Raw genomic sequence first — 27,044 nt, forward strand, 5'->3', positions numbered from 1 at the left:
TAATCCGTGCTAATCTGGTCAAACTGTATATTTTAGAAAGGTATCACTGAGGCAGAAAAAAAGAAACGTTTGTGCTAGTTGCTGAGGAAGGATAGGATTTTGATGAAAGAAATTTTGATTAAAGAACTATGTTAGGTGGACATACAGAACACTGTTAAAAGGCTATAACTAGAAATACAAGAAAGTAATGGCACACGGTCTAAAGAAGGTAGGAATTAATCACTCAAGTGTTTGGGCTAACATTCTGTGTAAAACTGCCTTACGTAATTAAGGGATAAAAACAGCAAAAGAAAAATGTAATAAGTAAAAAAGGCACTACCACATTTTGACTGTGTTTATAGATAATGAGTTCAACTGTTTTCATAAGTCTCTAAACATAATAAAGGTGTCAAAAGATACTTAAATACCTGTATAAGCATGAAAGAAAGAGTGAAAGTGAATGAATAAAAGCTGTTTATAGCCCTGGCCGGTTTGGCTCAGCGGTTAGAGCGTCGGCCTGCGGTCCGGAGAGACCTGGGTTCGGTTCCCGCTAAGGGCACGTACCTCGGGTGCAGATTGTCCCCGGCCCTGGTTGGGTCATGTGGGTGGGAGCCACTCAATGTCTCTTTCACGTCGATGTTTCTCTCTCTCCCTCCCACTCTATCTGAACAAAAAATGGAAAAATGTCCTCGGGTGAGGATTGAAAAAACATTAAAAAAACAAATAAAAGCTGTTTCCATTGATAAGGGATGAGGAGACTGTCACTATGGGGCTATTTTCCCAGAAGGAGGCGGTGAGGGGGATGGTGTCAGGCATCCTGTGGATATTGTGAACTATGCTAAGCCTAACAGTGTGGAGTGGAACGTTGCATCTTTTCTTATTGACAAACACAAGAGAGACCCACAGCACATACCCGGGTCATGCCAGTTCTTCACCTTAACAAGTGTACAAGGTCAGCTCACAGACAAGGACTTGCTCCGGTGAGGTGTCTGCTCCATGCTGCTCTCTGCGGTCAGCGAGGCACGACACACGGCGTTCAGGAAGACAGCTCACCGCCACGAGGGCCACCGTGAGGCTGTTGCTCCTCCCAAGCGATCCGGAGCCTAGAGCAATAAGCGGCCTAGCTCACCAGTCTGCTGCCAGTGTTCTAAATCCTTCTTTCCCCCAACGCTCCCCCCATAGCAGGAACTAAAACCTTACCTAAGAAAATGACAATAAAAGAATTTCTTAAGGCATCTGCTGTCCTGCCAAAGCACAGACTGGATTTCCTGTCCTTGCTAGTTTCTGTTTTTATCTTGCGGATTGTATCCGTTCTACATGGATGTGTGGTGTGAACCATGACCTTAGCAGACGGGTCCGGAGCTGGGAAGATCTCTGCAGTACTTAATAATTCTGTCTTACGGGGAAAAATCTATCAGATGATAATGGCTTAGGGGTAGGTCACCTTGAACCATAAAACGCCTAGGTGACGAATACCATTAATAAAAGTAAAAGGCATAACAGAAAACACTGAAGAGAAATACAAAGAGTGACTATCTTTGCTCGAGAGAATTGACATCAATAGTTTATTCAAATGGAAACAAAATAAAAAAGGGACAGACACAAGATATCATACAAAAGAGAAGACATTTAAGCATCTTCTATGTATTGGTATAATCATTAAACATCATATATATATTTCTATAATTATATATGTACATAGCTTTCACATTCTCAGTCTCCAAAGACCACATATTGCCATATTGCTCCATCTAATGGTCACTTCTCCCCTGTTATTTTATCCATCAGAAGCACTTAACACAATTGATCACTCTTTATTTCTTGACTCTCCTTCGCTTGATTAAAGGAGTATGTTTTCCCGGTTTCCCTGTAACTCTCTGGTTACTGGGCTGTCTACTTGGCAGTTCCTACACTCCACTTGGACTTTTTAACGACAGAGTGCCCGGAGCTCAGTCCCTGGCCCTCTCCTCTCTGTCTGCACTTACTAGGTTGTCTTACTGAGCTGCACAGCCTTAAATGCCCTCTGTAAAGGGACAGTTCTAAAGCTCATGTCTCCTGGGAACTCCAGACTCATATTCTACAAACTCCTCACCTCAGATGTCCTTAATGAGCGACTCAGACTGCACCTGCACCACTGGCTCTCTCCTCGCACAGAGTCCCGTCTCATGGACAGCTGTGCACGCCCAAACCCTGGACGTCATCCCTGACTCCTGCTTCCCCATCGTGACTCATCGGTCGGCAAGCTCCACAGACTCTTCTTTTGGGGCGCATTCGGAATCTGGCTCTTTCTTACCTTCGCCCACGTTACAACTTCAGTAACACCCTGGATTCTCTCCTCTGCTCAAACCCTTGGCGCTTTCCCTTTCGGGGTACCCTTGGTGTTCCCCACATGGCCCACGAGATCCACCGTTACCTCCCCCACCTCTCTCCCTAGTAAGTTGCCCCTCATTCTCTCTACGTGTGATAGATTATTTGCAAAGTTATCCACACTCCTTCCCATCCATACTCTTTCACAGTGTGACTTTCCAGATCCTTCCATCAGGAGGTGCTAATACAAGTCTATTCCCCACCACCCGAATTGCATTCACCTTATGCCTTGCTGGGATCAACAATATGACGCAGGAGAAACATCCGATGGGGTGGCAGCCCTCCCTCTGCTCTCCTGGACCCTCCCAGGTTGCCATGACAACGGTGATGGCAAGCCTGAGGCAGCGAGGCTGAAGGATGGAGGGTGGTCAGGTGGCCCAGCTTACAGGCAGCCTGTCTACCTGCTGGCGTCGTCAGCAAACGTGTCCACCTGCCCTCTGCCTCGCGTCCCTCGGGCCTGTAAATCACAAGTCCTGGTTCAAAACCGCCAAGCGTGGGCCGGCCGCTGAGCAGGCAAAGCCAGCTGTGCGGGGCTCGGGGCTCGGGGCTCGGGGCTCGGCGGGGCATTTGGGGGGAGGCCCGCCCTCTGCAGGGCCAGCGGCTTCCTGCTCCACCTCCCACAGGTCGTGACGCACGAGTCACCTGCTCAAGGCGGCGTCCCCTCCCTTTATCTGCTCCCCCTCCTCCTGCTTTATTGTCCTGGTCACCAGTGATGTATGTACTTTGTATTTTAATTAGGCATCTGACTTATTACCTATTTTTATGAAAGTTCCGTGAACTCAGGCATGTTGTTCCCTGCTGCATCCCAAGGAATACATAAGTAAAAACAAACAGACATAAAGACTAAAGAAGATAGACTTGATTCATTCAATTTATTTTTGTACTGTTATTCTTCGTAATTATGATTAGATGACAAATTACTTGAACACTGTTTTGTTAAAAATGAGCAAATAAGGACAGTGTGGCTCAGACACGTCCAACAGCTCTGGCTTTGGTGGCCTCTGCCACCTGTACGCTCACTGGCTCCATCCCATGGACAGCATTAGACGCATCAGTGCAACGCGTGGCATCCCCTCTTCCTCCCACTTCGGGGAACACAGGCCACGTGGCAGGAGCTCCCCGGGAAAGCCCTCTCACCGGACTAGCACCAGGAGACAACACGATGACGTGACAGTGCTCCTGCCGCTGGCCGATCAACGCTCCAGGGACAGACGCTGCACCGTTTCCCTTCCCGGCGCGGGGAACTGCTCTCCAGGAGCCGATGACCTGCTCGTGGACAGCGTGCGGGCCGCACTGGAGCCTGCGGAGAGGCCCGTGATGACGGAGCGCATCTGCATGAGGAACATGACGACAGCCGGACGCAGAAAAATGTGTCCTGAGCATTTAAGCTTCGGTCACCTTTTTAAGTACTATGCTTCAAGTCAGAAAACATCTTTTTCTGTCTTAACATTTTTAAATAATATAACCAAATCTGAAGAAATTTTATCTTGAAAGGACAAATCAAGGAAATCTTGTAAAATGTTATCTTATTATGTTCTTAAAGCAAAGCTGCACTTTGATATTTTTACATATTACAAATCAGAAAAGAAATTATCTTACTCAGTGGTCACAAAGATTTGGGTTCAAGGAAAGAGAGTCTTGTGTTGTATAATGTAAACGTGTCTGATCCTACTTCATTGAGAATAACAATTTTTTTTTTCTTTTTTCTTTTTTTTTTGGTGTGTGCCCCTGGCGGGAACTGAACTGGGGACTCTCTGGTCCGCAGGCCAACGCTCCAACTGCTGAGCCAAACTGGCCAGGGCTAAGGGTAACAATTTTTTTAAAAGATACCTAAACAAATTACAACCACCCCTGCCCAGGAAAATCATGAGTCATAAGAGTGGGATTTAAAAGAATTTACTTAGAAAAATTTTTTCATGGTAACAGGAAGTCAGGGAAAATATACAAGATGTTTTGATTAACAAGCTTTCATAAAACTAAGGAAGTATACACTATATACTGTTTAAAAATGTAAGAGGAGTGTTATTAAATTTCTCAGACTGCATGAGAGGTACTTTTATCACTGGCATGCATGCAGAAAACCATTCCGTTCCCTTTCGCTGTCGGTAAGAAAGGGGGTGAAGGCTCATCACCCGGGGCGTTCGACATCACGGAGAGTGTCGGGTCAGGAGGGAGCATGTGAGGGCAAGGACGGAGGACAGTGATCAGCAGCAGCCTGTCCTGGGCACGGGCACAGCGCTGGCAGCCAGGGAGGCCTGTGGGTGGGTGTCTGTGCGCACTTCTCGGTTTTGTTGGTCTTTGTATTTGCATCTGACTGTCGCTACCTGTGTTTACAGAAATCAGCAGGGAGTGAGTCTTGAGTGTTCATTGTGATTCTAAATCATAGTTTAGAGAACAAGTCAACATTTTTAATATCTGTGATTTTTTTATTCCAGCTCCTTTCATTGAAAGATTAATGTCCTCTTGCTCATCGTTCAAGCCCCCTTCCCCTGACTTTCCCTGGCTCTCTTGTACTTCTAGGACATATAATGCCCAGAGCTAAGCATTGAATATATACACATACATATATTCACACATGCATAGACATGTACACATACATACACATACACACACAATGGTTCTTTCTGAGGGTGGCCAAGTGTTTTCTGTTGTACTTAAAGACCTTTCTGGACTATTTCAGCACGTTCTTGAGCTCTCTGGCTACCGAGGGAACACCGAAGTCCTCAGGGAACAGTCTCGACTCTCAGACCCCTAACCCAGAGCTGCAGGGGCTGGTCCGGAGCTCCTCTTGGTGTCATGCCATCTGGCTCCTTACCCGTGGGATTGATGGACTGGCCGCTGCTTAGACGGAACCCAGCTGTCACGTGAGCCCGCACAGCAGAGAGGCCGCAACTGGCTCAGGCACCACCTCCTTTCGACTCAAAGTTCACGTCCCACAATGTGTCAGCAAACCACATACCCCATCTTGTCGCCGGAGCCGTTCTGCTTACTCTCGACCCAATGATACAAACCCAAAATTTTAATGATAAGAAAACCATGCAGGAAGTATCTAGGGGTGTGTGTGTGTGTGTGTGTGTGTGTGTGAATGTGTGTGAAAGTGTGAATGTGTGTGTGAATGTGTGTGTGAATGTGAGTGTGTGAATGTGAGTGTGTGTGTGCACATGCAAGCATGCCTGTATGTTCACTTAAACATACATGAAAAATTAGTTAAAAACACAATTATATACACATGTGTGCATATATATCTCAATATTTACTTTTTAACACAGATCAAATAATAATTGACTATCAGCCCAAAAATGTGACCAAAAAAACACAGCCCCTAAAGCATATTAACAAACGCTAAAACAATTAAATTGTATTTAAAAAAAATAAGTACAATTAAAGGGGCCATGTGTTACTCAAAACTTTTGACAGATGACCCAGGTTTCTCTGAAAACTCCTCTGCAGGTAATTTACTTCTGAAGACCTCGTTCACAGTGTAGGAGGAAGAGGGTTTTGTCACAGACATACTTTAGAAACAGGCTAGCCATGAAGAACCATGCCTCGGATTAAATTTAGCTGTAAACTGACTTCCTGCAGCTGCTTAAAATGATCTCACACTGAACACTGATTTGGACTTCATGCCTGATCTGACCAACACAGCATCTTTGCATACACATTCCTCCCCAGTACCATGGACCGATTCAGAGCTACGCCTGGGGAACTTCGAGATCTCTGATTTACAGCGTTTGATAACCAACAGACTAAAATAGATCACCATATATCACTGACCTATTCCAATCAATAACCCAAGATAAATATGTCCTCACCGTTGATTGTGTAGAGTTCTTTAATACCAAGACTCCTGGTATAAATTTTCTTTTAAATGGGCTAATCATTTTTACCTTCCATCATTTTGATTTAAAGACTCAATAATGTTGACCTTACAGACTTTAGTAATTTCATTGCATAAATCCTTTTTAATAGAAACTGGCTGAAGCAAGTGACTAAGTATTGCTTAAGGGTCAGCTTATACAAGTCAAGCTAAAATCAAACACTTGGTTTTCTTTAAGCAAAGTCGACATTTGTTTCCCTCACATAAGGGGTGGGTAAAAGTAGGTTTCCAGTTACAGACATCAGGTTACAATTACTACAATAGCTTTATTAATTCAAAAGAATGTCACGTGTGTGTGTGAATGTGAGTGTGTGAATGTGCACATGCAAGCATGCCTGTATGTGCGTTCACTTACACATACATGAAAAATTAGTTAAAAACACAATTATATACACATGTATACATATATATCTCAATATTTACTTTTTAACACAGCAATCAAATAATATATTGACTATCAGCCCAAAAATGTGACCAAAAAAACATGGCCCCTAAAGAGTCCACCTCTGCACTTTAAAGCATACTGAAAGTACTTTTTTTTTTTTTACACTATGCCATTAGATGCTTGAACATTAGTTAAATCTAATTACTGAGAAAACTATAGTCACGGGTAGACTGAAATGTCACCACATATATTGGAGGTCATCAAGATCACAATGTCTGCTCAGACACTGAACACCAACTCATTCCTAACAGTACTGAGCAAGTGTATGCAGAACTGTCACTAAGATACAGCAAATATAGGCCTTACATATGAGCTTCTACCACTATTTGTATAACCTCTAGGGCTCAAGTGACAACTCTGATTCTTTGGGTGGGGGTGGGGGTTTCTAACTAAAAGAACTAATATTCCTCCCAAAGAAGCATGTGAAAAAAATAAATAACAGGTTCCAAGTAAAAGGGCAATTTAAAAAAAAAATTATTTTCTTTATTGCTTTACGAGAGAGAGGAAGGGAGAGGGAGAGACAGAAACATCAATGAGAGAGAACATCGACTGGCTGCCTCCTGCATGCCCCCCAGCTGGGGACCGGGCCCACCTCCTGGTGCATAGGTTGACGCCCAACCACTGAGCCACACGACGGGCAAAAGGGTAATTCTTAAGAATCATCTACCAAGTGCACTGAATAAGCAAACAAAACTATCATGCACCAAATAGGGGACACTGCTCAGCACTGATAAGGAACACATTCCTGGTTCAAGAACATGGATGAATCTCAAAAGCATCTGGTAAGTGACAAAAGTCAGACACAGAAGACAACAATCTATATGGCATTCAAGAAGGCTGAGGGGGATGGGAGTTGGGGACTGACTGCCGACTGACTGCAAAGGGACAGGAAGGAACTTTCTGGGATGATGGACACACTGTAGCCTGACTGTGATGGTGCACACAACTGGATACCACTTCAAACTAACCGAGCTGCAGGCTTAAAAATGGGTGCACTGTACTGTATGAAAGTCTACCTGAGCCAGCTAATTAAAAACCAAGAAAGAATAAGATAAGCCATTAACACTCCATTCCTTCGTCCCAACCACAATAGGCACAGTGCTTACAACCTTTCTAAGAACTTGTACAATCACTGCAAGCAGAGTGTTAACTGTGACAAGAATATTTACAGCTCTTGCCGGAAATGGCATCCTATGCATATTTGACTAGTCTATTGTTCATCATGCTACAGCTTTGAAACGCCACCCTCCATCCACCCACTTCTCCAAATCTCTTACAACCAGCTCAGAGAATCCGCTCCCTCATCACGACTCTCTGAAGACTTCACAAGGCAGCGATCTCCCCTGGAAACATCAGAGATGAGGAACTGCAGCCCCAGGAAGGGAAGCTCCCTGCCAGCATCTCAAGGGACTCAGGTCACGGAACCAGATTTGCGCCCTGACCAGCTAGCGAGTGGGGCGGGGCCTCTCACTGCCCCTTCCCACCCTGGGAGCCGCTGCCCTGCGACCGATGGACAGAGACCGAGCCGCTCCGAGCTCCTCGTGCAGACCCACACACAAGGCACTGATGTCTCCAGCGGGCACCCGAGTCCTGCTGCCAGATGCCTGCGTCAGGCACGTGGACCGAGTCTCTGGAAGCTGGATTTAACAGTCAGCCGCCCACATTATACGGCTATTTCAGTTACATCGTGAAACTGGTTTAGGGGGACCACAGTTCGTCGTAGAGTTTCAAAAGGCAGAGTGATCCCATGTGATCACTCTGAAAAGTGGTTACAAGACTATATGAAGCTAGAACACGTGGAATCTTCTCTGTGGGAACGTTAGTGGAGGAATAGGAAGCCAAGAATGGATCGTGCGTTCCGTCTGGGCGCCACAGGCCTGCCTCAGCCCACCACGTGGCCACGTGCTTGGTGAGTGGTCATCTCTGTGAACTGAGGGAGCCGGTGCTGGGAGCCAATCTTTAAATTAACACAAAAGCGAACTAGAGCCATGTTTATATAATCTCTTGGAGGACCCCACACTTAAGAAACGCTATCCATCAATTACCCCATGAAAACTGACCTGAGAACAACATTCACTCCCATTTCAAACTCCTAGGCACTGATGACACCGAATTCATAGCTGTGTCTTAGACTGTTTACGCTGATGAATTTAAGAGTCTCTGAGTTACAATTAAAAGAAAAAACAACACTCACACTCAGCACTGATATTCACGTTGCTCTAAAAATACCACCGACTTCAAAAGCAAGACTCTCGGTTCCGTGGTAAGAGGCTCATTTAGACAGCAATTAGAACGCAGCGACACCAGAAACGAAGTGGGCTTGTCCTATGTATGATTTCAGACAAAACGTGTCATCCTTTTAGATATAACATGTTGTGCTTTTTACATACTAATAAGATATATAATTATCCAAATTTTCTTCTTTACCTCAAGGTACTTCCAATAGCTGACATTATACCTTAGAAATCCCTGGCTGGGAAGAAAAGCTAAGTCTTTGTGACATTTTTGCTAAGGTATCAATGAAAAAAATCACCAATTCAATAACTTCTTGACGCTCATTAGAGTTCCAGATACGATGAGGCATGTTAGGAAGATTAATTACGATCGTTGCCTTGCAGGAGTTCACCACCCAGAGCTCAGATACCCCTACACATAGTTACATCACAAGGTAAAATGAGAAGGTAAATAATTATAAAGTGATGCGCAAAGTTAAGGGACCACAGATGACCAGAAATTCACAACCCACTCGGGGATACAAGTCTTTGCAGTTCTACATCAAGGTGACAGGAGCCTAACGCTGTGATTTACAAGTGTTAGTACAGTGTGAGAGGTACCACCTCCCATCAGCTCGAAGGGGCCCTCGGGGAGCAGGCTTCAGGGCCAGGGCTCTACAGGAAATGCCAGGAGGTGCTCCTCAAACCACCTGGGGCGGTGCGGCACGGGACTGTGAGCACTGACTGGGCAGAATGGATGGCCGCCGCAGGGATGGATTACCGGCGGTGCCCGTGTATAACTGACGATCAGCCTGAGGAGGGTCTGGGAGGAGGCAGGGAGCAAACCGGGCATGGCTGGAAAATAAAGCCCAACCCTGATTCTCAAGGTCATGAGTTTAGATTGTATCCAGGACACAAAGACAAACTCCCCCTCATTCTGGATTAACTGCCCATCCCCCATGACTCCCTTTGTCACGGAACCTATCATGCGGACCTAGAATTTTCTCCTTATGTACTTTATAATCGATCACATTGAACACTAATTTCCTCTTTACCTCTATTACACTGTAAGTTTCTTGAGGGCAGAAACTGTATTGTATCTAGTAACTATCAAAGCGTCTAACTATGGAAGGGATTTAATAAATGCTTGCATAAATGAATCAATCAATCAATCAATCAAGTTAAATGATACATTCTTATTTCTGCCCCTGGATTATTCTAAACAGATCCTGTCTCATTCTAAATCTCTTTAATTTTTTTATTTATTTTTTATTTAGGTCAATTTACCTTAACTTTCTCATAGAATGAGGTTTACAAATGTTTACCTCGCTTGAAAGGCATTCTTTTTTTAAAAAAAATGATCACTATAAAGGATTTCTCCCGTATTGCCAAACTCCTTGCCCTGTGTCCGGCTTCGTGGCTTGTGTGCCTCTGGGCCGCCCCCCTTCTCCGCGACGCCACGCCCCCCCGGCCGCACCAGGCAGACGCAGCTCTAGGAGAACCTGCGACAACCTTCCCTGACCTTGCAGGTTCAGAGAGCTACGGTCCTCTGTTCCCGCAAAACGTCCATACGCTCAAAATTCAATATGTTACGATTCTATTTTATAAAGTCCCAAAACAGGCAAAATGAATCTCACATTAATATGTCAGGGGAGACGGCCACGGCAGGGAGGGTGAGGGGGTCTGCAGTGCTGGTGACACTCTCGTTGTTTCTCTCAGGACTGGTGACACTCACGTGCTCCCCTTTGTGAAGTCACTGAGCTACAGCATCGAAATGGTTCCACTTCTCTGTGTGTGTGTGTTCGTAGTATTGCCTGCTGCGGCAGGCGCCGGCCAGCAGCGATGCAGCGAGCTGCTCAACGTTCAGGTGCAGAGCCCGGAATAACAGGCACAGGAGGAGAACAATGCAGGCTGGGGCGGGGGGGGACTTAACCCTCCCAGAATCATCATGATTTACCAGGTACACACAAATAAACACCTATCAATATTCTTTGGTGTGGACAATTTGCACTTTCCTGATCTAATATAGTATCAATAGAATCATCACTGGAAAATCAAAACAACCCTCCAATGCCTATCGATGATAAATAAGTGAGAACAAAAATCTGCTCCCTAACATTTTCCTAGAAAATTTTACCCTGCTTCTCTGGTATTTTTTCCCCGTCTCTGTAGCCTGGGGTTATTCTGACAAGTGGGGCCATGCTCTATCACCCTGGTTCTCATCGACGTGGGTTTTACCTGCGGGGGAGAAGGCAGGAGGGGGGTGTTATGAGACCACACAGGAATTTTTGATCACCAGAATATAAACATGAGACTTCCGTCAGTATCAGGTTGAAGCTGTAAATTGGGGGTATTGGCCTCACCTTACTACCCCACATTTCTAAAAACAGACATCTGGTATTAGGAAAACAGTCCATTAAGAGCAGGCGAATCCAGTACAAAGACTGAGCCTTCCTAAAATTTCTTCCTCTTGGTCCCACGTCCACGGCCAAAGCTAGGACCTGTCTCTGGCGATGCCCGTTCTGTGTTCTCCTGACTGGTCCTCGCCCTGCCTCAGGGTGATGTACACACTGAACCACTATCCAAATCAGAACCTATCCGCCCTCAGAGCCCAGGTCATGTCCTTATCCAAAACACGAGGGTTATTAATCATAGTCACTCAAAACCTATGGGAAGAAGAACAGAGCAATTGTAATCAAATATTAACAAAAATTTATTGAGTGTCCCATATTCCCAGATAATTTTCCAGGCCAGATGGAGTTTACATATGTTGAGCTCACATTCACTTTAGCAAGAAAAATTAGTCATGTTTCTGTTCTTCCCCAGGGTAGAACCAACAGGTAGACTCAGTGCAACTCTTTGTCACTTAGTAAGAAATAGCAGATACTTTGTATTTTCTTCTTTTTGTTTCTCCCAACTCACTAACATATATTCAAATCGTCATGTATTTTTTTCACAATAAGAACAAAACATTTAGGACTTCTTAATGTTAAAAACACACACACACACACACACACACACACACACACACCGATAAACAGAGAGGCCATCTTCAGAGTTGAGATGAAGAGACAAGCATTCCTGAAAGACGTGTGGAGTGTCGGCCTCAGTAGAGAGCAGACGGCAAGTCAGCACTGACCACCCTCTGCAGACCCTGCCCCCCGGTGACTGTCTACACTAGCCCTCCGTCCATTCTAAACGTGCAAATATGTCACTTTGTCTTCAGCTGGAGATGGTTTTCGAGATATGCCTGTTTTATTACATATGATAAGAATTACACTGTAGACATGGACACTAAATAGATGAACCACTAAGAAGCAGCAAAGCAGTGGTCCACAGACTGCACTTAGCTTTTAAAACTCATGAATACTGGCTTCTCTTTTCACTGTGAAGTCTTTCAATTAAAAATACAGTGACAGGAGTCATGTTCAGTCACCTGTATCCAATTAGTTTTGCAAGTTAGGGTCTGGATTTAATAAGATGTATTATAAAGATTTAATTCCCGCGAGGCAGTTAATTTCTCTCAACTCCCTGCCGGAGACTCAGGCCAGCCAAGTCCCTAGGTATCGACGTAAGAATCATGGCAAATATATTATTACAACCAGAAAATCAACTAAAAGTATATTTTCTTATGGAACATCTTCTTTACTTCCATAAAACTACTTACACATGTCTTAAGAAATACTGAAAATGATTATTTTGAAATTTGGCAGAAAGACTGGTACTCGCTCCCCAAATCCGGTCATCTGTTTTGCTTTTCAATGTGAATTACAGTGTTGTGTGTTATCTTTCTTATTAATGTCCAGCCCGATCCAATAAAAGTAATGAGCATAAGAAATATACATTTTTTCACAAGCATTCTAGATGGTTCTTATGATCAAGGAGGAATTAGAAAGCACTGCAGAACATCATTCCACAGCTCTTGTTTACGTAATTACGTTTATGCGTTATACCTACTGTCAGAGGAACAGTACTCGGTACTAGACTGCCACCAGCAAGCAGGCTACACAGAAACAACATTACCCAATCCACCGTCTCAGCCTCGTGGGCATCGAGCTTTTCCCTGAATGAGCAGGCCCACACTTTTTATAACACATACATGAGTATTTTTCCCCACACTGTCCATGTCAGGTCTTATCGAATACATTCAGAGGAATCCATAAAGTTAAAAAATAAGAAAGCACCAAATGTTACGAGTTTAGATTGTTTCCTGGGCTGTTACTGTTGCTGTGTTCTTTGATGAAGTCCCTAGACATCGCATGCCCGATCTCAAAGGAAACAGGCCTGCTCTCATGAGCAACCAGCTGCTCTCAAAAAGGAGCTCCAATTTCAGAAACCTGATGTTAAAAAAAATCTGATGCAATAACGATGTATTTAACATCCTTTCAAAATACCTAAATCTAATTCATACCTGTGGTATACTGCATCATACTATTTTCACTTGATTTTTTTGCAGCAAGGGGGGGGGGGATTTCTCAAACTAGAAACGTTGCATTGCATTTAATAACAGATTATAGAAGGGGAACTATTTTCAGACTTAGCCTACTTAGATCTAGTCTATAATTCTTGTGTTTGCCAAGAGGCTGAACTATAAACATGTTGATAATGAGCTAGATTTAGATTTTGCTTTCACTGATGTATTCTTTTTTTCTAAAAATAGCTCACAATGCAAAAATCAGAAAAGCCAGAAAGCAGAGATAACAAATCATTAAGAAATAAATTATTCATCTCCTACAACAAGTGTGTGTGCATAAGTCAGAAGTAACTAGGAGTAAACTGCAGTACAGAGCTATACTCAACACTAGTGTCAAAACCTCACATCTGCAACAGAACATGTATTCCGTTCACAGATCAGTTTGTATTCATTTAACCTGCATAACAACTCAGTGACCATCAGGAGTTTTATTTTAGTCCATGTTCAAAGGCCTCACAAATATCGACATTCGATAATGCTCCTTACTGAGGCTTTTGAAGTAGCAGAATGGGTTTTTGTTGCTGGTTTTTTTTTAAAAAATCAGAATGTGATCGGCCTGGTTCTGCTAAGAAACACCATCCAAAGCAGAGGTGTGAGCCGACGCGGCCAGGCAGCTGTCACCGAGCCGGTTTCTGTTCACTCGGAAGGAAGGGAGAAGGGACTGGGCAGCAGAACGGGTGCACGGACACGGGCTCAGGCTTACCTCTCCCGCTCGCCTCCGGTGACGTCATACAGGCGGTTGGCACCTCCATCCGCACAGGCCCTCAAAAGCGCTTGAGGTAGAGAACAGAGAGCATGTGTCAGTACAGGGCGCCTGGAGCAACAGCTCCCGGGTTAAGCGCTGATGAAACAGGCGCGCAGACACAGTCACGCTCCTGCAGGTCACTTCCCACTCAGAGCACGCCTGCTGCTGCCGGACACCTGTGAGGAGCACAGACAGACAGACAGAACCCCCTCGGACAGCGTATTTCTTTCCTGCCTCTTCCTTTCATTACTGCATGTGTGTCCCCGATATCCCTTCTGGCCTGGTTTCCTTTGTGTGACAGAAGACAGCCCTCCCTCGGTGACAGGCAACAGTGGTAACTCTTCCCTCTGCTTCATGGATGTTTACGGACACGTCCCACTCACGGCTGGTTTTGTGGGTTTCCACATTCTATGGCGATAGAGGAGCTTTCCTGTAAGATGAACCGTAGGCATAACATCCTCAGTTCACTTGAAAATATCAAGTAACTGATAACCTAGACAGCGTGTGAATGCTGTGAAGACGGAGGAGGGTACATCCGACAAGACGGGCTGTCTCTGCACCTGGGGCTCTGCCCTGCCTCCCACGCTGCTTCCCTGCGGCCACGGGAGCACTGGGGGCTGCTGATTTGGCATCAGGCACTGATACTGGGAATCGATCATGGGTGCTGTTCTACGCCTCCTGCGGGTGTTCCCTGAAATATTCTCAGTCCGCAGACTCCTAAGTTTGGGTCCTCAGTGTCTTCTAATTTTCCTAGAAATGTTTGGTGTCTCAGCCTCAGTGCCCTCTTTCATTTTTTTTAAATATCGTTTCCCTGATGGTGTAAGACCAGGCTCTATTCCTCATCCTGGGGGATGAGAGCAAATGCAGAGATGGCTGAGGTTCTCACTCCTCACCCTGAACAGAGCTGTGGGACTTCGTGACTTTTGCTTTGATAGCTACTGGGACAGGAGGCAAGGCTGTGGGGTTTGTTCAGGGCAAGGAAAGGAACACAAAATAATACTGACTGTCAACTGTAACTGAAAACAAACAACAAAGTTATAATACTGTTCGATGCGGTCCTAAATGCAGGTAGGTGAAATTTGATGACGATGTTGTAAGCAGGAGAGGGTTTCGGGAGAAAGGGAAGTAAAATGAAAAGAAAAACCTCTTCCTCCATTTTTGTTAGAATTAAAATACAGTTTAAAAAGCCATGTTTGCTGGAAAAGGAAAGTCTGAGCTACTTAAAAGGTGAAAAACAAAAATAAGTTTTATAGAGATATCTAAGACAGACATCTATCTCATTTTGCCAATCACCACAGTTCCTTGTAAGAACAGGCACCCAAATTCAAATTAAGCCACAAAAATTACTTGAAGATTACAGACTATTCTGCGTATTTAAAAATATCAAAACCTAAAAGTTCGAAATCATCAAAATCTAAAATGGAAAGAGAGATCATCTCATACAAAATACGACTCAGAGTAACTGAATGCGGGGACTGGAAAGACTGTAAATAGAAGCAGATGGTAAACTATTAATAACTGCCCTCGGACTGTACAGAACAATTCTCTGTAACAAATTAACAAGCACACGGGGTCCTTTTATGTAAAAGTGGATTCACGGAAGTTAATAGGAAAACCGAAGAAACTGTTTTTAGTGGCTAAGATTATTGAGTCGAATAACTTGTCCATTTTTCAAAGTATATTATTTTGCCCAGATCAGTTGAAGTTAACATTTATACCAGTTATGTGCCAGACCCTGTCTGGAATAGAAAGATGAATAAAACAGATTTAGCCCTCCAGGCTCACATTACAGTAGGAAAAAGAGAAACAAGCAAATCTATAGGCAACAAGCTGCAGCCTCTACGGAGCCAGAGCGCTACAATCAACCCGACGAAAGGGGGGGGGGGCAGGAGCGAGGGGAGGGGCCTTCTATGGACAGAGCCTGAAACTGGTTCAGCGAAATCGGTGTCACTTTTCCGATCCAAAGCCTGTTTCTAATGCCTGTTATTTCTCATACCAAGATTTAAATGGATATTTCAGCATAGTTTATGAAAGGAGAGATAACTAGAACACAGGAAGTAAATTTGCCCACATTTATTCTTGTTTTAAACGCAAAGGAAGCCAAAATAACCCTGATTAAATCTGTAGACTATTCTCTCTGGACCAAGATGTAGGGTGCAACCCATCTGAAAGGACCAAGTTCCAGTCTGTCCCCAAAACTATTTTGTTTTCAATAAGGCTTTCGTAAAAATGATGTGTTCTACTACATTTAAAATTGTAGTAACAAAAATGTTTTAATGAGTTCAAAATATTTTCCACATACATTAATCAAACTTTTTTTGAAAACAAAATCCTTCAAGCATATAATGAACAATTCATTGATAGCAATGTGAAAAGTGGAGAACAAAATATCCCTGTCAATGAAAGTGACCAATGAAAGGAAGCAGAGTAGGTGGCACTCTTTAATAAGATATTTTTTGTAAATCATAATGAATTAGCATCAAAAATATGTTCACTTCATCATTTAAATTGTCTCAAGCTTTAATGAATAGCAATTATTACATGAGTTATCTTTTAATGTAAAAATTTCATTGGCTTATTCAGCAAAACTTTTGCAGATTTGTCAAATACTATAACTTCAATGGTTAAACAATTTTTTACTGTGCATCAGGCTGATATGCAGTTGAAGACTAAAATGCATTAACATCTCCATAAACCTTTATACATTGGTACTACCAATAAATATATTAAATACATCTTAAGCTAACTTTTTTTAGCCTGGCATAATGTAATTTAATGTTACTGAAAATGAAGAGTTTCATTCACTATAGAGATTTGTTGGCTATTTAATTAATTTCCACTGACGAAAGTTGGACAGATATAATTTGACTTTCTGCAAAGTAGGTTACCAAATTAGTTACAAACATGAAGGTAGAAGAGAAAATAAAGTGAAATTAAAGAAACATTTTTCAATTTCGGTTAACTGAAAGAACACCAGATAGAGAAGATTTCAATTCTAGTCTAGATCAAGTACTTATTAGTCCTATGACTTGGAACTAATCCCAACAATGCTGACTCTAATGCAAAATAAAGATTATTATATATATTTTACCAAATCCACAAGTTTTTCAGAGACTAGAGAAAACTAGAAGGGAAGAGCGTGGGGAAACAAACTCTATGACCCCTTGTTGGTGAGGCCACAACTTTGGGGACAGGTGGGCAGATACAGAAAAATGTAAGTGTGCCTGCCTTCTGATCAGAAACTCTATGAAAAACAGTAGCAAACTTCAATGGCACAAATCGAATATTGGTAAAATACATCACGGCCCAATTATGGAAGCACAAAAATAAGTAACTATATATTGTGCTCGTGTTATTTCATAAGGTGCATTGTTATTTAACGTTTTAAATAATTTTGGTCAAATGTTCCTTGCAGTAACACCTCGAAAATGCATGGGAGTACACCAAATTCAAGAAAACTAAGAACCGGGCCAAGGTTACTTTGTCAAGTTTATCAAGTAGATATATTAGTCAATGATAAAAGTGGGGAAAAAACATGTGAGATACTACCATCTGCATATAACATGATAAAGGTATTGACTTTTACATTTATACACTTATAAGCACAAGAAATCCGTTCCAGTGGTACTTCTGCAGAAGAGGGCTAGGTCAGAAAGAAAGATTTACTTTTTGCATAATGGGTTTTCTTCACTGGAACCCCACCCCTGTACTCTTACCCAAATGACAATTTTCTGCCCAGAGCGACTGATTCAGAGACACAGATGGGATCCAACCAAAGACGATGAAACCTACAGCCTTTCCAGGGTCCCTTCTCTTCTGTCCTGCCACCTGCTGGTGGAAGCTTGGCCTGCGATCTATCGCATGGACCCAGAGAACCAAGGCCGGACAGTCAAGATAAAGCGAGGAGACAAGGGCACTGATTGAGTCCCTCTGGCCATGGCAATAGCCAGGCACTAGCCTTATTAATGTCAACTCCAGAGACTCAGCCTTCCCCAAATCTGTGCCAGATCAAGCCCTTAAGAAGAGCTGTCTATTTTTGCAGAGAGTTTGCTGATTATTTTAGACACTACCATCAGCAAAGCCTTGATTATGATCCAAATCGGTTAGTTCATGGACACGGCTGACAGGCAGATTAGCCTGCTTCCCCTATCAAGGCTTTGCTTCACATGGACAAACTTTTTTTTTTATCCTAACTGGAGGATATTTTTCCATTTTTTGTTCGGATAGAGGGGGAGGGAGGGAGGGAGAGAGAGAGAAAGAAACATCAACGTGAAAGGGACACGTTGAGTGGCTGCCTCCTGCATGACCCAACCAGGGCCGGACTACAACCGAGGTACGTGCCCTTAGCAGGAACCGAACCTGGGTCTCTCAGGACCGCAGGCCAATGCTCTAACCGCTGAGCCAAACCGGCCAGCGCACATGGACAAACTTTCATTGAAAGCACCGCATGGAGCCCTGGCCAGTTTGGCTCAGCGGTTAGAGCGTTGGCCTGCGGTCCTGAGAGACCCGGGTTCGGTTCTCACTAAGGGCACGTACCTCGGTTGCAGTTTGTCCCCGGCCCTGGTCGGTCGTGCGGGTGGCAGCCACTCGATGTGTCCCTTTCACATCGATGTTTCTCTCTCTCTCTGTTCCTCTCTCTCCCTCCCACTCTACCTGAACAACAACAAAAAAATGTCCTCGGGTGAGGATAGAAAAAAAAAGAAAGCACCGCATGGAAATATATGCTCTCTGGGGGACAGAGCAACCATTTCCTTTGCTCACAGGAGGATCATATGCATAATTAACAGCTGCTTGGATAACTCAGTTTCAGATGAAGGATTTTATTTATACTATATTTATGTGCAATTATTAGGAAAGCTCACACTATTTGTAATACCCCACACACAGTGAGTAGAATGCTCTTTTAATTTTAGTCAAGTCAGGAGCACAGAATTATCCTCGTTCCAAATACAAATAAGTGGTATTCATCCCGGGCACCTGCGTCCCAGCCCTGTCCCGGCCCAGGGAACGGGCTGACGCGGGGTCAGGAGAGTGTACTGCCTCTAGGCAGACTGTGTTCGTTCTGTTTCCCGTTCCCCCCTCCACTTCCCCTCCTCCTCTCCTCCTTAAGCACTGTGCCGGCAAAGTGTGCACGCCACTGACTCCTTCTTGATGCTGTTTCTCACGCCTACAATCAGGTTCCTCGTTCACACTGAGTGACGCCAAAGACCTCATTACGAACAAAATCTTAACAACAGCCAAACACCAAGCTGCCTATCCTCAAGTGGCACGGAAACATTTTCCTAAAAGACGAGCAAAGCTCACAGCGTGTGAAACCGCAGAGAGCGAGGCTGCACAGAAAACTAGTCTTGTACGCGGAGCTAGCACACGCGTCTGATCCAACGCGAGCTGTTAGAATGACTAACGCTGAGCACATTCTCACCGCCGCATTGCCACCGAAGATGGCCACACTTTAGGAACAAGGTGGCAGACAACGCACACGCAGTCTATGGGGAACGAGAGAACTATAGCAACCGTGTTGGTGTTGCCCTGATGCGGGGTTGCCCAACCTTGGCACTATTCACACTTTGGGCTTTTGTTGGGCAGGGCTGTCCAGCACATTGCAGATGTGTGGCGGCATCCTTGGCCTTACCCACTAGATGCCTAGAACACCCAAGTTGCAACAACGAAAAATATCACAGCCAATGCCCAGTGTCCCAAGAGTCGGTGCCCTAACTGGAGGACCATGCACCCCTCAACAGTCTGTGCGGTTACAATACGAGCTGTAAGGCAAACTTGCTCACTGCTATCCTCTGAAGTTCTGATTTAAAAGCAGACTATCATCCCGGCCGTTGAGGCGCAGTGGTTGAGCGTCGACCCTGCACCAAGAGGTCACTGGCTCGATTCCCGGTCAGGGCACATGCCCAGGTTGTGGGCCTGATCCCCAGTGGGGGGCGTGCAGGAGAGGCCAGTGGATGTTCTCTCTCATCGATGTTTCTGTCTCTCTCCCTCTCCCCTCCTCTCTCTCTAAAAATCAATAAAGAAAAAAATAAATAAAAGCAGGACTATCACCCAGAAACTACATCTCCCTAGCTACCAAAGGAAGCTAAACTAACAAGTCAACTGACATCCCAGCTAAACTGCCTTCATATCTATGCCAGACACCAAGCTACCACACTACCCTCGGGGTCAGACTTCTGAATCATCATTGAGACCTCGCATACAACCAGTGCATGTACTGGCTAGCAGTTATATCCTGGCTAATCTTCTAGCATGACCCACACCCTTCCATTCATGTCTCCTATTCACTGAGACCCTATTACTATCATTGCCACTAGTCACAACTACCAGACCAGGTCCTCTGTCGTCTGGGATCGGCTGGGTTGCTCCCATCATCTCGCATGTCAGGTGAGAAACAACCATCACTCCGATGTCACTTTGGAGAGTGAGCATGGAAAGTGACAACTTCGATGAGCTCAGCTGGCGTCACCATGCGTGAGCACTGGCCAGTGGCAGGGACAAGTGGCAGACCTCTGGACGAGCAAACACGATGAAACACCTAGAACTACCAAGAGACAGAATAAAAGACAAGAGTCATGGTGGCGGTTGGTTGGTCCACTTGGCAAAAGTGAAACCTTTTTCTAAAAAAAAGTCACTTTGTTGATGCAAACAAGTTAACCACAGAAGAAAGTAGATTTGGAAGAGGCAGCCCTCCATGTCCTGTTCCTTCAGCACCAGAATTCCTGCCCCTCTCCTAGTATTTCCTGGATCTCTGCTACTAGAGCTCAGAACTTATATGCAAGGCACATTTGGAATGAGGGATTTCTTGTTGCATATATCAAAAGTGAAAATGTATCAAGACCGGATTGTTTGTTCCACAAAAAAACAATACACTTATCTTATTTTGCAGAGATAGAAAAATACCTAATCTGATCATACCTGTCTCTCTCCTAGTACCTTTGACATCTTTATTAAAATATTTTAACACGATTGCCCTGGCCGGTTTGGCTCAGCGGTTAGAGCGTCAGCCTGCGGTCCAGAGAGACCCGGGTTCGGTTCCCGCTAAGGGCATGTACCTCGGTTGCAGTTTGTCCCCGGCCCTGGTTGGGTCGTGTAGGTGGCAGTCACTCGATGTGTCCCTTTCACGTCGATGTTTCTCTCTCTCTCTCTTCTTCTCTCTCCCTCCCACTCTATCTGAATAAAATAATGGAAAAATGTCCTCGGGTGAGGAGATATATGTGTGTGTGTGTGTGTGTATATATATATATATATATATATACACACATATATAAACACAATTTATTAAGTGAGCATTTCTAGTGAACATATCTATTCTTTTAAACAATCATTAAATGTTAATAATAATAGCTTAACTTCAGCAATTCAGCCTTAATATAAAATAACTAGAAACTAAGAAATAATCCCATATTTTTACTGCTAACTAGTGTAAGAATTTCACAATATAATCTGAGACCCTGACTGTGCTGTTTTTCTGAGCACAATCAATCATAAGCTAATTCATCTGCTTAGGAAAAAGAGGGCGGTGCTTTCTAATGGCTTTGAGTAGAAAGCAGGAGAGAAGAACAGGGACATCTCTAGAAAAAAAAAAAAAAGGAAAGCCCAGCCGGTGTGGCTCAGTGGCTGAGCATCCAACCCTGCACCAAGAGGTCACCGGTTCGATTCCGGTCAGGGTACATGCCAGGATGTGGGCCCGATCCCCAGTCAGGGGCATGCAGGAGGCGGCCAATCGATATTCTCTCTCATCGATGTTTCTATCTCTCTCTCTCTCTCTCTCAAAAAATTAATCAAAACATATTTTAAATAAAAGACTCGGGCTATTCTAGATTATTTTAAACACTAGTTACCTTAACTCAGGAAGGTACAGAGGCCCTGCGGGACTCTGAGGGTATTAGGATTTTCCCATGGGGGACTGAGATTCCGGATTGAAATTCCAGCCTGGGATCCCCGGAACGAGGCAAAGTCATGACAAGTGCTCTTCTGCACTTGCACGTCGAAGGGCTCTTCCCGCGTGCTCCTCTTCCACACAAGACTGAAAGAATTCATGCGCGGTGCGCTGATAAAGAAAAATACCTCCTCTTTCTAATCCTAAATTGTACTTAAAAAATAGAGAGAGACCCAAAGGAGATCCTCTGAATGTATAAAACACAAAGTTAGACCCACACATCAAAGAACAAAGAGCAAGATGACACCTCTGTGACCTCCAAGTGGCATTGCCAGTTTTCATCACTCAGCACTTTGTGTTACAAAAAACCAGGTAGGATTCTATTCCCTAGACCCCGGATCTCTTTCTAACGACCAACCAAATAACAGTGGGTCCATCTTTACACTTTTACACACTTTTACATAGCCTGCATTTGCATCAATGAGCAATACGCAATACTGTGTAATGTGTTCTTTTTAATTTTTTAAACAATGGTGTTTCCCAACTCGTTTCTCAAATCACTCAACATTATGTTTTTTGGAGGAAAAATACAAATCTAGTTCACTAGATGCATTGAACTCCTGTATAGAGTTAATGAATGTGTCAAAAACATTTATCCGCTCTCCTATTAATAGGCATTTAGGTGGTTTATATGCTTTTACTATTTTAAAAATTGCTGCAATGATCATTTCCGTGCCTCCTTGTGCACAGAGAAAAGCTTATCTGATAGTATGCACATAAGTGGGCATGGAATATGCACATAATTACTTTCACTACATAAAACCTAACTGCTATCCAGATGAACTGCGCTCATTCACAAAATTGTATCAATTTTATTTTTTAAGCAGCAAATGAAAGCAGACACACTGGCCTCTATTCGTATTAAACAGATGTACATGGGACTTGATTACAAATTTGAATACAACGACTGTGGTGGAAGCAGCTTAGTCCCTCAGTAAAACTGACCATCGAATGTGCATCAGGGACATCAGCTGGAAGGTACATCCTGGAGGGAGACTGACCAGCCCCTTTATTTCCACTCCTCTCTGTCTCCTGCAATAAATCTTTGGCAACTCCTCTCTTCAAAGCTTGTTCTCTACATTAGACAATGCGCCTTAGTTCTCTTAACAGGAGATGCTGACATAATTAGATCAGCATCGATCTACATAATAACTCTCCCAGTGTATTTTGTTCACTCATTCATTCATTTGTAGGCACTGAATGAGAACCAACTGTAGCAAGAAATACAGCAAAACCCAGACATGGCTCCAACTCTCAAGGGACCAGAGCCCAGAACTGTACCATTCGGAATGGCAGCCACCAGCCACTTGGGCTCACGCCTCTGAAATGCAGCTCGTCTCATGGAGATGTGCTGTGTGTGGAAAATAAACCCTGGATTTCTGAGATGTAGTACAAAAGAATACCAAACGTATCAATAATTCTTACACGGGCTATATGTGGAAATGACAATATTCTGAATATACTGGATTAAATAGGACAGTATTACAGTTTTTCCTGTTTCTTTTTACTTTCTTAACGTGGCTACAAGGAGATTTAGATGCACGTCCGTGGCTCACATGGTATTCCTTTCACCCAGCAGTGGTCAAGAAGCTAGGAGACAAGTACAGTATGCAGCGAGATGATGCCCGAGCAGACTGATCGCCAAGCTCACGGAGGCGTGCAGAAGGGACAGAGCCAGCTCAGCAAACCACAGACACGGAGACCACAAGTAATAAAAATAATGTCTTATTATTTTAAAAGTATGAGTTTGCTGAGTGGAAAAAGCAGCAGGGAATGGAATCATGCCAGGCAGGAGCCCAGAGGCAGGAGAGAGCACAGTCTACCGAGGGGGTAGGCAAACCTAGGTGAGATTAGTACATTACCCCTGGAAGCTCTGGGGAAGGTCAGCCTTGTGATTTAAAATAAGGATGATAGCCACCTTTTTGTGTTATTCCTCCCGTGAGCAACTTCAGACAACAGAAACAATACACTAAACCCACATCAAATAAATGTAACCTATTATCTGCCTCAGAATACTTATTACTACTTCCATATCTTCAGAACCACCAAATCTGAAAAATCAGCAGTCGTGCGGTAACGCCCAGGATGAGGGAATGCCGCCCCCAGAACAAAGCCTCTCACCCATCACACAGACCTGTTCTACCCCCCAGGAGGAAGTGGAAGGTATTTTACGACCTCGGGGCTTTTGTACAAGTCTTGACTCAAATCTACACGAGAACATCAGGATCTTCATATTATAGCAATTTTTAAAAATACATAATATTATAGGTAGCTTTTCTCTGTCCTACAACCTCTAGTTGGCTTTTTAAAAAATGAGACAAAAAGAGAAGCAAAATTAAAATGTTAATCAGCTCTGTGACTGACCCAGGAAGTCACACAAAAGCCAGCCTAAGAATGCCTTTATGTGTTCCATCCCTTTCTTACACACCAAGCATCAGTGAGAAACACGTTCATTCACGTGAAAGTAAAAACACACAAACAAGAAAACCAATGGAAATATAAACAGAGCAAAAAGAAAAATAGTGAGATCTGTTGTTAGATAATAGTTTTTGTTTCGTTTTATCCTCACCTGAGGACATTTTTCCATTTTTTGTTCAGATAGAGGGGGAGGGAGAAAGAGGAAGAGAGAGAGAGAGAGAAACATCGATGTGAAAGAGACACATCGAGTGGCTGCCATCCACACGACCCAACCAGGGCCGGGGACAAACTGCAACTGAGGTACATGCCCTTAGCGGGAACCAAACCCGGGTCTCTCTGGACTGCAGGCCGATGCTCTAACCGCTGAGCCAAACTGGCCAGGGCTAGATGATAGTTTTTAACAGGACCAAAGAAAGAATTGATTTCAACAGCTGGAAATTACATGGGCTCAGGTTATGCCAACGATGCTGCTGCTGTTTGCAAACATGACTATGGAGCCCAGCTTGCAAGCATGATGGAAAAAAGAAATCTTCCATTATGCAAAATGCAATTCATTGTTGTGCTTGTAAAATATGAAACAATGATAAATTCTGCCTGGTAGACACATGCTGTTAGTCCTCTCACTGATTGGCAGGTAGTGGGTGTTTTTTTGTTTTGTTTTGTTTTTTCCTTTTCTTGGTTGCAATAAATTTGAAAATAACTTTTGGTATTTGATGAAAGAAACTAAAATAACTATCTCCTTTCCTACCGAAGTACAGAACTCTTTCCCCCTGTGCTGCAGCTTTGATCCCTGGGACATAAAAAGCACCACTAAGTAGAATTCAATAATAAAAGGAAACCAGTGCCTCGAGATGGGAAGGCGGGCAAATAAAAGCGACTTCTATTCTTTGTAAAAAAGATGTAGTCGAGCTTGTTTCAATAATTCATAAGATATACCACCTCATAAATGCACAAAAGACCAGTGTAGCCCAGAGAAACGAACTGAGATGCAAATACCGGTCTCGGCCACATTTGTAGTAAGTGCAGTGCCGGGCTGTGCCTTCAGGACCCTCCTCACAGTGCAGGGACGCCCCGCTTGTGCACGCTCACCCACGGGGACCAGAGCGAAATCCCCTGCCCAGGAAGACAGTGCACAGGCAGGGGAAGGTCGCCACGCAGTAAAAGGGGCCAAGAAGCCAAATCCTAAGCATGACTCTGCAGAAGGCTCTTGTTAGCTGGATGAGTGACCGACAACTTTATTTTTTTATTTTATGAATTTACTCTTGTTACAAATGTTTCTCCTTTTCCCCCCATTGACCCCCTCCTCCCGATCCCGCCCCGCACCCATCCCCAGCATTGCTGACCATATCCATGGTTATGCATGCCTGCACATAAGTTCTGTGTAAAAGTGACCCACAACTTTAAAGAAAAAAATTTGAAAAGAAGAGCGTATTGAGACAGCAGAGTGGAGAAGTCTCTGTTCTTTCTCCATCCCAAACAACAGAGTAAAAAAAAGAACTGAAAATTACATCTTAGGGAAAACTAAGCAAACTCTCGCCCCCATCAGCACGTGTGCAAAAGTGCCCCCAGAGGAGGTGAAACACATGCAGGGGGCCAGGGCAATGCCCAGAGGGGCCTTCGGCTCAAGATGCAGATACAAAACCAAGGCAGGAAACACTTGGTGAGGCGGCAGGAAGGAGTCCACACCCTCCGCGCGCACGCTCCGCGAGCAGACGCTCGGCACTCGTACACAGGCCTGCTGTCACTCGTACACAGGCCTGCTGTCACTCGTACACAGGCCTGCTGTCACTCGTACACAGGCCTGCTGTCAGGTGCTTCTCTGAACAGGGCACAGCTCCTGCTCCCCTGTTCCGCCAGCCCCCACATCGACTAGTGTCCACTCGGTGGCCCAGGGGGGACTTACTTCATTCAAATGTCAATAAAAAGGAATGAGCACAGGATCTAGACTAGACCAGGAAGTTAAAGGAGGGAGGGAAGGAGGGAAGAAGAGACAGGAAGTAAAGAGAGAGAAAAAAGAACAAAACAGAGAAAGCAAATAAAGAAAAAGTCACTAGAGCCCTGGCCGGTTTGGCTCAGCGGTTAGAGCGTCGGCCTGCGGTCCTGAGAGACCCGGGTTCGGTTCCCGCTAAGGGCACGTACCTCGGTTGCAGTTTGTCCCCGGCCCTGGTTGGTCGTGCGGGTGGCAGCCACTCGATGTGTCCCTTTCACGTCGATGTTTCTCTCTCTCTCTGTTCCTCTCTCTCCCTCCCACTCTACCTGAACAAAAATGGAAAAATGTCCTCGGGTGAGGATAAAAAAAAAAAAAAAAAAAAGAAAAAGTCACTAGAGAAATGCTGCCATCAAGCAGATGAAAAGCAGGACTAGAAATAACACCCTAACTCACAGAACTTAATGAAAAAGTAAAACATTCAAAGAGATTCAAGAGCTCTTGAAAAATGGGGCAAAAATCGCAGAAGAATTATGAGCCCACAGAGTTGATCAAAAAAATTAAAACTAGACAAGAAGTTGTCTGGTACAGAATGAGCATCACTGAAATACTCTGCAAAAAATACAAAGGAATGTGCATTACAAAAAAAAAACTAGA

The 27,044-nt window shown here is 44.1% G+C and overlaps 1 protein-coding gene across 3 annotated transcripts in view; it reads right to left on the reverse strand.

The window, feature by feature from the left end:
• The window catches only part of TPK1 (thiamin pyrophosphokinase 1), a 251,943-nt gene that overhangs the window by 155,975 nt on the left and 68,924 nt on the right, over nucleotides 1-27,044 (reverse strand). For 2 of the 3 annotated variants that reach the window (XM_036246505.1, XM_036246504.1), the window contains exon 4: nucleotides 14,059-14,128. In XM_036246505.1, the coding sequence (XP_036102398.1) occupies nucleotides 14,059-14,128 (70 nt within the window). Of the gene's footprint in view, nucleotides 1-14,058; nucleotides 14,129-14,334; nucleotides 14,531-27,044 lie in introns of all 3 variants that reach the window. The other variant, XM_036246506.1, reaches the window with a different exon arrangement.

This window comes from Molossus molossus, unplaced genomic scaffold, assembly GCF_014108415.1.
Source record: "Molossus molossus isolate mMolMol1 unplaced genomic scaffold, mMolMol1.p scaffold_m16_p_7, whole genome shotgun sequence".
In the NCBI taxonomy this organism is placed as follows: domain Eukaryota; kingdom Metazoa; phylum Chordata; class Mammalia; order Chiroptera; family Molossidae; genus Molossus; species Molossus molossus.